Here is a 12,356-nt window from a genome sequence, read left to right as displayed (position 1 = left end):
TATTTTATGTTCTCCTAAAGCAATTTCAAAATCACATTGACTTTATTAATTTACACTACACAATTAAAGAGACAAGGTGGGTGAGGTAATATATTTTATTGGGCCAACTTCTGCTGGTGAGAGAGACAAGCTTTCGAGCTACATAGAGCTCTTCCTCAGCATCGAAAGCTTGTCTCTCTCACCAACAGAAGTTAGTCCAATAAACGATATTACCGCACTCATCTTGTCTCTGTAATATCTTGGGACCAACATGGATACAGCTGCACTGCATACTGCACAGTTAAATCAGGCAAGTCATGGACCAATGGACATATCAGGAAAACAAAAAATAAACTGTATGAAACAAGGAGGTAATTTTGTACCAGTGTTTTATGTATTAAATTCCTTATTAAAGACACAGAGACAAATTAATCTCTGGTGTAAATGGCCACAAATCCATTAAAATCAAGCATGTCAGGGATTAATTCAATGTTTCTTCAAGAGTTTTAGGAGACACATTTGACCTACCTTAAAATAGTTACAGTCTCATCAGGAAAAGTATCTGAACAATGGAAATTTGCCAGTTCTATATAATCAGCCACCTATCACTCCCTTACCATGAGAAAACTAACCACACTCTTTGTAGCACCTACCCAAATCACAAATCTTTCTCTGAACTCTGCAGCAGCAGTAGCTAACTGGCATTGCCACAGCTATGCTGGGATCTTCAACTGTTCTCTTGTACAAAACTGATACGAATTGCCATTGATTTCAATAGGAGCAGGAGCAGATCTTTAGGGTAGAATCCGGACACCACTGAAGTCAATGGCAGAACTCCCTGCCAGGTCTGCACCATTAGGGTTTGTCTTCAGTGGAGCCTGGAGGTGTAATTCCAGCTTTGGTAGACATACGGGTGCTAGTTCTGAACAAGCTAGGTTGCTAAAAATAGAAGTGTAGCTGCTGCAATATGCAGTAAGTAGCCCGAGTAGAATCCGATCTGAAAACCCAGATTCCGGGGGTAGATGTCTTGCCTTTTGTTTTGTAAAATTCCCAGTGTGTAGGGGCTAAGTATTACTAACAACAGAAAGTTAAAAAATGTTACATATGACTGACAGGGTCATTTCACTGAGCTCCTTATGGACTTCAGTTCACTATTGATATGGTGATTACTTTATTGGAGAGAACGAAATAAATGCTTTTTTTTCTATGACACTGTTTGACCAAATTGTTTGTTTTACTGGTAATGCTGAATGTAACATGTTGTGTTGAGATCACTTACCTTGTATAGAAGACCGCCGCTGTTTTTCTTTGGCAGTCCGAATTCTTTCCGGCGGGCATTCAGATTTCCTGTCCCTTCTCTACCTGTCTCCAGGGGATTTCTGTGCTTTTTGGCCAGCCTAGCTCTTCATACTTTGTTTCACCAGCCACGCTAGGATTTTCTGCCTTTTATTTTTGATTGGTTTTAACGTGGTCATTTCACTCAAGATGCCTGCCACCAATTCTGGTGTCTGGATTCTATCAGGATCATTAGTTCTTGGTTTTCGGGCTTGATGAGGGTACAATAAGTGTTTACAAATCAATAGCCAGCAGCTGCTTTTTAGAACTGCTGAGGATTCTGATGTTAAGTCTCTTTCTTCTTCCTAGGTATTTGTATAAAGTGTGGAAAAGGTGTCTATGGAGCGAGCCAGGCTTGCCAAGCAATGGGTAACCTCTACCACACCAACTGCTTCACATGCTGCTCTTGTGGTAAGTCAGATCTATCGTGTCTAGTGGCTTCCTTCCAATGTATGTATTCGTTTAACATCTAACATACAGCCTAAGGCCTGATCTTGCAGTCCTTACTGAGGCAAAATTCCCACTCGCATCACCAGCTTCAAGGCTGGTGATTAATGACACTGAGCATGCTCCATCTCTAAGCATCCAGCTGCACTTTCTTAAGCAAGAGGACATAAATCTAATACTTCATTGACATTAAGTGTTACATTTTCAAAGGGGCTTCGGCCCGGCCTCTGTGGTACTTGGTGTACATAAATCCCTTTTTGTGGAGCTTTATGTGCATTATAATTTTTGCACACAAACAATAGAATTGATACAGACAAAATTCACTTTATGCACATACAAATGTTTGTGCGTTCAAGCATGTACATGCACACATAATAATGCACTAAAATTGCACGTGCATGTTTGAATGTGCAGAAATGGAGACCGCATGTTGAAAATTCAGCTCTAAAACTGCTACAGCATTTGGTGGCAGTTGTTCTTTAATTCTTTCCTCCAAAACTTTCCATGCCCCTTCCAATAGCTTGTAGGATTTCTTTGAATCTGCAGGCATGTCAAAGGAATGGTCTCCACACACTGTATGTGATTTTTAGCAAAAAAGCATGGCTTTGCTACTGAGAAACTCGTCTGTTTTCAATTCATGGTGACTCACATTGATGTATTTTAACAAGACAGATATTCTTCCTGGTCTGAAGACCTCATAAATGTTAGAAAATGGAGCCAAAGCTCTTAGAAGTGGGTGCCTAAAGTTAGGCAATGACATCCATATTTAGGCACCTCAGTGGCCTGTGTTTAAGAAGTGCTAAGCACACACAAATTCCCGTTGATTTCAATAGGAACTGCCAGTCATCAACTCTGAAAAATCAGTTCATTTTTACTGAAGTGCCTCAATATGGATTTACATTTGTAATTTATGAACGTTAGCCTTGCTGTAAAAGATCTTGTTGCGATACATATACACAGACAGAAGGCTGAGCATCAGTGGAATATGCAGCACATAAATTGTTTTTAAAAGGGATTAATTAAGGATTAGAAAAAGAGTAAAAGATCATTGGCATAGAACCAAACAACTTTCTAGTGAAAAGACCATTGTAAAGTTCACTTATGAAAGGAGAGTTGAAGGTTTGGCGTTTTTTCTCTCTTTCAAGCTTTGTACAGATAAATAAATATTTATTTTAAAAATGAACATAGAATTTAAGGAACCTTATAAACCACTTTGGACCATGATCAGGTTCTAAAATAAACTTGCCTAAAATTTAAGGGTAATTTGCCCTCCAAATATGCCACTGACTGAGCGGCAATCTTGCTGGATCCCAAAGTGAATGAAGTACTTTGGGCAACCTGCTAAGCAGAGGATGACAAAATACAATATCAGATAATATCTATCCAGTCATCACCAAAATTAAATTTAACCTAATTACGTGGAGCAAATTACAGCTCCCTCCACATGGCAGAACACAAATGATAAAAAGAAGTCAGGACATATGTTGACTGTCATAAAGATTTCTACGTAAGTCATTCTATTTTTCAACAGAATGTTTAGAGGCAGGGGAAGGTATTTTATTAACAAAATATAATTCTCGGTTAGTTGTTAAAATGCAGCAGTAAACTTTCAGATTGACCTCCCAGTATGTATGTGGCCGATGTACATCTAGCTGAATGCAACGTAGGACTTGACCTCGCATAACCCCTAATAGTGCTAGCGGAATTCCATGATTCACATTATGGCATATGAGTCACTGCATATTACACTAGGTAACGCGTTGTCCTGTGAGCTTATCATTACGGTATTCTTATGCTAGAATGCCCAAACCCTGATCAGAAAGAAAGAACACTTTAATTTCTTTTTGTCTACCAGCTTGATTTCTGCAAGATTCACGTTAAAACAAAGTTTGTCATGGATCCTTTGTTCTTTCTAACATAGTGCATTTGAATGGTAGCTGTGTTATTGATATTGCAACACAGGTCTAATTGACTGAGCGGCAATCTTGACAAGATTTTTACCTAAACAAAACCACTCATCAGCTTCATTCTTTATTTAGGGTAATGTGATTCTAGGAATTGCTTTAAAAAACAACAACTCAACTCCCCTCAAACATTAGGCAAACCAGTACTGGAAGGAGGGCTAGTGGATCCAGACCTAAGGAACAAGGAATGGAGGCCATACGGGACTGTCTTCTGGAAAGCAGTGACTCTAAAAAGGATTTAGGGGGCTTAGTGGACAAACAACTGAATATGAGCTATGCATGCAATACTGTAGCAAAAAGGGCTAACGCGATCCTTGGATGTATAAGCAGGGAAGTAGTGAGTAGGAGTGGGGAGGTGATTCTTCCTCTCTGTGTGGCATTGGTGAGCCCAATACTGGAATGGTGTGTCCAATTCTGCCATCCATGTTTTTAAAAGAAAGTTGGGAGACTGGAAAGGGTGGAGAAAAGAGCCACAAAAATTATTTGAGGGCTGGAGAAAATACCTTACAGTGAGAGAGCTCAATGTGTTTAGCTTATCACAAAGAAGACTGAGTGCTGACTTCATATCTGTGTATAAGAACCTTCACAGGGAGAAAATACTGGGTAGTAAACATTGCTTTAATCTAACCGAGATTAGTGGCATAACAAGAACCAATGGCTGGAAGCTGCAGAATTCAAATTATAAATTAGGCACACATTTTTAATAGCAAGGGTGATTAACCATTAGCGGAAACTACCAAGGAAAGTGGTATATTCTCCATTAAGACTGAATGCATTTCTGGAAGATCTGTTTTAGCCAACACAAGTTATGGGGGTTTAATACAGACATAACTGGGTGAAATTTTATAGCCTACAATATACAATATGTGAGACTAGATGATCTAATGGCCCTTTCTGGCTTTAAATTCTGTGACTCAATGAAGAGATACGATCAGGCATAGATACAGTTCTGGTAATTTGGCCTAATAAGGGCAGCAGTAAATGCTGTGCAGAAGGAAGATACTGCTACTCCTTTGGAACGTTAATTTTCCTTCCGAAATTCCAAGATCTGTGCTCTCCACTTACACAGATCTTAGAAACCTCGGATAAGCAAGGGTCATCTCTCCTCTTCCTTCTTTGAAAATAATAAGACATGGTCCAAACTTTCCTCTAGGAGATACCAGTCCTGTTTTTCACTAAATGGTCTAGACAGTGTAAGGTAGTTAGTTAATGGGGAGAAATATGCTAGACCTGGAGACCTCACAAAGCACATTTAATTAAGATAAACGCCCAATATTTAACTATTCAAAGATTTAAAAATTAGATTTCAAACCTTAGGGAAATGTGGCTTGGAGACTACTTACAGAGATTGAAAGGGTGATAATGAGCCTCCATGCTTGATGTGGAAAACTAATGTAATTATCTGGATAAATGGGAAAAGACTCTAGATGAAGAAATTCCCCTTGAGTAACGAACGGCACCTGATTTGGCATCGAACAACTTCCACTTCCACATGTGAATTTTTTGTTTCAATGGTAACCGATACATTATTGGCTAAAGAAAATCTACAAGGAACATCAGGAGATTGCTAGAAGGACCGTTTCCTGAAAGATACCTTCAATTCATAATTAGCAGGAAAGCTCAAAAGTATAAAAATATTGGTGAAGGATTCCTAACCTCAGATGGGCTAGCACAGAATTATTAGGTTTTAGGGCCAGATTTTAGCAGGCTCAGCACCCAGTGTGTATTGATTTCTTTTGAAAATGTGGTCCCATTAGGTTAGCCATGCTCTAGAAATATATAAGATAGATGCAAATATTAGTAAATGGACAAACATGGAATTACTTTGTGATTAGGGCTCCATGTCTGTCATGGAGGTCATGTAAGTCACAGATTCCATGACTTCTGCAGGGGCCAGTGTGGTTGCCCAGGGCCGCCCAAGCAGCAGTCCCTGGCAGGCAGGCTGGAGCAGCTGCGGCCCCGGGCAGTGGTCCCCATCTGGTGGGCCAGAGCAACCGTGGCCCTCAGCAACTGGAGCCGCTGGCCCCAGGCACCCCCCCCCCGAGTAGCCACCAACCCCACATGCCCTCCAGCAGCAGCAGCTCCCCACACACACACCCAGGACCCTACTCCCCCATTTAAACATAGGCATTTTTACTATAAGTCATGGACAGGTCACGGGCCATGAATTTTTGTTTATTGCCCGTGACCTGTCCATGCCTTTTACTAAAAATACCCGTGACTAAATCGTTGCCTTACTCATGATACCCTTGGATTTCCTGTTAAAAAAACACAGAAAATTGTAATTCTTCGATACACCACAGTGTTAGCCCATTTCTAGTAGTCTTGGAGGAGGCCCCTGATCATGTCTTGATTCAGAAGGCCTGGGACATCCTCATAATAAAAAAACCTTGCAGATCTGAGCACAGAGAGAGGATGATAAAGCAAAAATGCCAGAGACCTGGGAAGTAGAGACCTTTTAATGTAAAATAATGACCTATGTCTGCCTTTCTGTTAGTAATACTTGGAATAAGTGAACTTAATGAATGTTAAACCCTAGCTCCTGTGATCTGTGGCAGTTGAGGACGTCCAGCATCTCAGTATCAGGCTCCTTTGGACAGTTTTTACCTATATGTGGCATTGCTCCATTTTTGAATGGCGCAGACCCTCAGCTCCTTTTATAATAGGACAAGCCTCTGAGAGATGCTCAGTTTTCTATACGTCAGGTAACCCCCTTCTGGTAAGGTGAAAACCAAAGCTCTCTGGTTTCAATGGGGTGTGACTACACAATGTAACCCTTCCTACAGAATCACTCAGAGAAAACAATTTCAGCTTGTAAAGATTTTTTTTTTTTTAAATGCTGGGCCAAAAATCTTCTCTCAGCTATTACAGTGCTGAAACCGTATTTTGGCCTTGATTCAGTAAAACACGTAAGCATGTGCATAAGTGCTTTAGGTTACTCATGTGTTTAAGTGCTTTGCTGAATCAAGTAGGCTTGGAAGGATTAGATTTTTATTGGTAAATGTCGGGAAACTTTGGTTTCACAGTGCATACACAAACCGTCCTCCCGCCCACACCCTACCCCCACCCCTCTCTCTCTCTAGATAGATAGAAAAACTGAAAATTTAAATCGAGTCAAATCTAAAAAAAAGCTTAAAAATAAACATTGATATCTGTCAAAAAAAATTTTTTTAAAAATCAGCTTCTGCCAAGCCTATCCTCAAGTAGCAGAGATGAGAATTTATCCGGCAGCATACACTGTTCTCTCTCTTTAGAATTAAGCATTCGTATGGCCAGGAACACTTGCAGAACACAAGAGAACAGTTTATCCCTGAAATGTTCAACATCTAATCCCAGGTGGTGGTATTTCAGAACATGGGAGCCCTCTTGAAAGTGTAGTGTCCTTGCAGTGGTGTACTCTTAAGTGTGGGTGATGGGATACAGCTCTTTATGGATTGTCTTTGCGAGTGATACATGTTGCAGAAAGTAACAATGCCTTTAGTTACTGTTTCGAGTCACCAGGTTTCAGCAGACAAGGCGCTCAAACCTTTATGTAAGCAGTATCACACTAAAATGTTAAGCTATTTTAGTGATGTTTTTGTCCAATATTAATGGAAATGCTCCTGTTGTAAGAGCTATAGGAAAAGAATCTTTATAGTGAAGGATATCAATTTTATATTTATATTAGTTTCAGATGATGATGGTAAATTTGCAGAAAATGAGCTACAAGGAACTAAGTTTAAATTCCATACATTTCACCACTGACACTTTCTCCTCATGCACATAAAGGCAAATGTTTGAACATTCCTTTTGCCTTTAATCCCCTCACCTTCTTATCTACGCACTTGCTATCCATGGCTCCACAAAGTCACAGGACCTCCTTGTCAACCTCCTCCTAGCCCTGGCCAAAATGGCCATCTACAAGACCAGGGAAAGGAGGTTGGCAGACGGGGTCTCCTGTGACACTGGGGCCTATTTCCTATCCTCCGTCCACTCACGCATCTAGGCAGAGTTCCTGTGGGCGCTGTCCAGGGTTCTCTGTTTGGTGTCCTCGTCAGGTTCCCTTCGTTTAGCCCTCTGACCTCACCCTTGTTCCTGTTCTATCTTTAGTTGTCCCCCGTACTCACTTAGAATCCCGGACCTGTGGATACTCCCCTTAGGCTGGGGGGAGGTCCTTGAGTAGTGGCGGGCTCTCCCCACCCACTTCCTGGATCCCAGTAGGATCTCTCCTTCAATGGGTGATTTTAAAAGGCCCAGGAAATCATAGCAAGATAAATCAGAAGCCTACAGCAAATTGTACAATCCCAAAGGTGTGCAGTGCGTTTCTTTCCTAGCTGTTGTTGATCAGACTGGAGCACTCACTTGGGTTTTTATTACAGAAGTTTAATATAAAAGTGACAACGTGCAAGATCTCACAATTCCAGCTGATAACTGACAGCGCTGGCTGTTTCCAGTGTTTTGAAAGCTCATTGCTGGAACCAAGTATAAACGCACAAGGGTGTATTGTGAGATTATAGGGGAGTGTGGCAGCACACAGCCTTGGCAGCAGCTCCAAGAGGCATGGTATGGGTCTGCACGTAACAGTGGTCGCTGCCAGCCTCAGAGCATAGTCTCCATTCCTGAAATAGTTTGTGTCCTCCAGCTGGCATAAAAAATGAGTGAGGTTTTGACTTTAGATTGCAAACTTTTTGGGGTAGGAATCATGTCCACATTTATGTTTATATAGGGCCTGGTATAATGGGGCCCAATCCTGACCTGATACCTTTGGGTGCTATTGTAATGTAAATGGGTATTAAAATAATTACAGCCATCCCCTGCTTGTCATGCCTGCCTAGGTCTATCAAAGGCTAGAGTTACTGAAAAAGTTCTGTTGCATATTAGGTAACTGGGAATGAACCTTGGTTTACTTTTTCCCAGTAGTAATATCCATAATATCTTTGCCTTCATGGCATGTTTCTGAGAGCTCGGATGATTTTTAAAATTCTTGAACTCCCAGCAGCATATTCGCGTTCTTCTTTTCTTGTGGCACATTTGTAAGTACAGTATACTAGGCCCTATATAAACATTGAGGCTTCCTAGCCATATTCTGAAACACCAGTGTGTCTTGACACGTCCTGGAAATGTGATCTGTGTGAGGCAGGTGATTGATGTGGGACTCAGTGTGGGCTAAATATTTTGGAAGGGAGTAAGTTCAGCTAAGAAGAATCACTGAGGCAGCTAGTAAAACAGTAACCTCTTAGCAATAGAATAGATCCAGGTCAATATGAAACTCAACACTTGTCTTCTCTGCACTTGGAGGGGATGGGACAAGTAGTTGGCAGAGTTCAGAAAAATATAACACATTTTAGACCTGCTTTTGATTGCACCCTGGTGAGATAGCCTGGAAAAAGGAAATGAAGGTGAGAATTGGCTTTGACTGCATTAGACGCTCAATCAGCCAGTCACTCAGATTTGTCTTTCTGAGGCTTTGTAAATCTTTATAGAACAGAACACACAGATACTATAGTAATGCTAACCGCGGGGTGCAGGTAATTTATGTTCGCTTACCTTATGGTTCCATTATGAATTAATATCAGCAAAGGAACTGAAGCCTCTCTCCAGTAATGAAAAGCCCAGCTGAGCACCTCCTATATCAGAGGTGGGCAAACTGCAGCCCATGTGCCACATCTGGCCTGCGGGACCCTCCTGCCCGGCCCTTGAGCTCCTGGCCGGGGGAGGTTAGTCCCCGGCCCCTCCCCTGCTCTCCCGCCTCCCCCACAGCCTCAGCTCACTGTGCCACCAGCACTCTGGGCGGCGGGATTGCGAGCTCCTGCCAGGCAGCACGGCAGCGTGGCTGGCTCTGGTTGGGTGGTACGGCTGCCAGTCCTGGTGCTCTTAGTGACATGGTAAGGGGGCGGGAAGCGGGGGCGTTGGATAAGGGGCAGGGAATCCCACAGGACAGTCAGGGGACAGGGAGTAGGGGGCGGTTGGATGAGGCAGAGGTTCTGGGGCGGGGATGGGGAACAGGGGGTGTTGGACAGGTGTGGAGTGCCGGGGGGCCTGTCAGGGGGCGGGGGTGTGGATGGGATGGGGCAGTCAGGGGATATGGAGCAGTAGGGGTTGGATGGGGGTAGGGTCCCGGGGGGGGGGGGGCGGTCAGGGGACAAGGAGCTGGGGGGGTTGGATGGGTTGGAGGTTCTGAGGGGGGCAGTCAGGGGGCGGGAAGTGGGAGGGGGCAGATAGGGGGTGGGGGCCAGGCTGCTTGGGGGGCACAGCCTTCCCTACCCGGCCCTCCATACAGTTTCGGAACCCTGATGTGGCCCTCAGGCCAAAAAGTTTGCCCACCCCTGTCCTATATGGTGCTGGGTACCTTAATCTCCCATTGACTTCAAAATGTTTCCTTGGTCTATGACCCATTGCTAATCTGACATCATTTTTGACTTTAGGAAAAGCAAGAATATTGCAACACACAGGTAGATTTGAGAGGGCGGAAGTGTTAAGTGTTTCAGACGATCAACACAGGCACAGATTCTGGTAAAAATTTCCTGCACCCCAGCACAGTTTGCAGTCTTGCTTTCTCAGACCTTGTGCCCCTCTGTTTTCTTAGCTGTGCCCTGACCCAGCAAACCGCTTATGCACATGCTTGGTTTTAAGTAACTGACCTGCCTTGTTGGTCATGCCCCTTCCACCTCCCAGGGACAGCCACCATGAGCCAGTATGTTTTTAAAGGTGTTAAGCCCCCTCTTCATACATAAGTGTTTAAAAACATGTGAGTTAAAACCTATTAGTTAGCATGTTTTTACACATGACTAACTTTCCTAGTCTAGGCAAGGCCCTTGTCTTCAATGGAGTACCTCAGGTGCTTAAAGTTAAGCAGGTGGTTAAGCTCTTCTTTACTGGATGGACATCTTAATGCATGGCATCTCTTGTCTCCAGTGGCTATATTAACAATCAGTGTTCACAGAAATGAAGAGAGAGTCCCAGTAAGAGGTTGTCTCTAGGTAGATGGACTACTGGAAAGTGGAAAAGCAAAGCACTTCCCGTCCCTATTTTTCATTATCAGAAGGCAAGTGATGAATAGTTGGTGGGTGGTATGCTCTCTGTCTCCTGGTTTCTGTGAAAGATATTAATTGTGCTCTGCTATTAATTCTTCCAGCATTAAATGCCTGGCTTTTGATGGTTATTTTAATTGGTGGGGGGTGCTCAGCAGCTAATGATGGAAACTTTTCTCTGGGTACATACCCATATTTGTATTTCTCTCACAGTATTTTTGTATTCCTAATGTGGAACTGATTGCCTCAAGGACCTATAGTAAAAACAAACATACTATAATTAGCAAAATTTCTGCCTCTGCTTTTTATTTTTAAGAATTATGGTAAATGCCGTGGAGAATTTAATCATTTTCCTTGCAGAATTTGTGTTTGGAATATCACCTCTTGTTAACTGGGGCAATAAACTCTGCTGAAACCCTCTTGTTGTCCTATCAGCATCGTGTCCCCCTAATAGCTGCTGGTGTATGTGCTGCCTTTGCTTCTCTTAGTCTGAATCCCCCTTCTCTCATGACTCATCCTTTTTTTTCTTTTTCTTTTTTTTCTTTCTTGTTCTAAATATTTTTCTTGGATCTAAATAGTAACACAGACCTCAGTTTCTCAAAGAGAAAACATTTCCCTATGCTGCAATCAGAGAGACGATCCACCTCTCAAAGTGGAAGAGGTGCAGATAAGCCAGAGGAGAATGGAAGCAAGTCAGTTGACATAATCAATAAATGTTCATATCTCTTATTTTCCATGAGCCATAATTATGGGCACCCTGAATTCTGGCATTTCCTAACTTTTGAGTGCTTTGAATTTTTAATCTTTAACATTCTTTTAACATAGTTGTTTTGGATGTAGAATATAGGAAATTAAAGGACAATAATGAAAATAACTATTAAAAAAGCTACAAAATGAAACGAAAAACAATCAGGAAAAGTCAGGAGGAGAGAAACACTAATGGGAAGGATCAGCCTCAGGAAATTTTTACTTTCATGTAATTTGTACTTTCTAAATTTGTACTATTACCTGTCCCTATGTGTTCCAGAAAATGTCTCAGGCAAGGGTTTCCAAATATTCTTGAGCCCCTCCTCCTTTGAGGACTAAGCATTAGCATGGGGGTAAAATAGCCACACTCCAGAAGGTCATGGCTTCCTGAAGCCACTCCTAATTAATTGACATCCTTACTCCCTCACCAGTGAATCATCCCTGTTCTCACACATACCAGTTCATCAATTCTGTCTGCTCAGATAAAATCAGTTCAATCTCCCCAGTAAATCAATGCTTCCTCCTGACACTAATTAATCAATTCTGTCCTCACCCCCACCCTCGTTAGCTCAGTTCTTACACACATTCCAGTTCATACATTTGGGGCTTTTCCTTAAATGCATGAATTTTGAGCACCACCCTCCCCTCCCCATCAGATTGCATGAATTCTGGGCTCTCCTCTGTCCCGCAATTCGGATGTACTGACATCTTCCCTATATAATTTCTGCTCTGCAGTGCTCCAAAGATTTGTTCGTGGCCCACTTCTTTTCTTTATACACCTTCCACCTTGGATACAACTTCCATGAAGAGGACACCAACTTTGTCTCCCTTGATTTGCTCTCTGATCCCTCTCTCTGCCTATTTTGACTCTGGC

The 12,356-nt window shown here is 42.4% G+C and overlaps 1 protein-coding gene across 3 annotated transcripts in view; it reads left to right on the top strand.

Annotated features, from left to right (window-relative positions):
• The window catches only part of LOC102937175 (WT1 interacting protein), a 116,315-nt gene that overhangs the window by 49,995 nt on the left and 53,964 nt on the right, over positions 1 to 12,356 (top strand). For all 3 annotated transcript variants that reach the window (XR_006285204.1, XM_037877862.2, XM_043526275.1), the window contains exon 2: positions 1,624 to 1,725. Coding sequence is in view for 2 of the 3 variants with exons in the window: in XM_037877862.2 (XP_037733790.1) it covers positions 1,624 to 1,725 (102 nt within the window). In the remaining variant the exon portion in view is untranslated. The remainder of the gene's footprint in view (positions 1 to 1,623; positions 1,726 to 12,356) is intronic.

The sequence above is a fragment of the Chelonia mydas genome, chromosome 12, assembly GCF_015237465.2.
Source record: "Chelonia mydas isolate rCheMyd1 chromosome 12, rCheMyd1.pri.v2, whole genome shotgun sequence".
Classification (NCBI taxonomy): domain Eukaryota; kingdom Metazoa; phylum Chordata; order Testudines; family Cheloniidae; genus Chelonia; species Chelonia mydas.
Note: the sequence above shows the minus strand (reverse complement) of the source record. Positions and strands in the feature narration are given on the sequence as shown.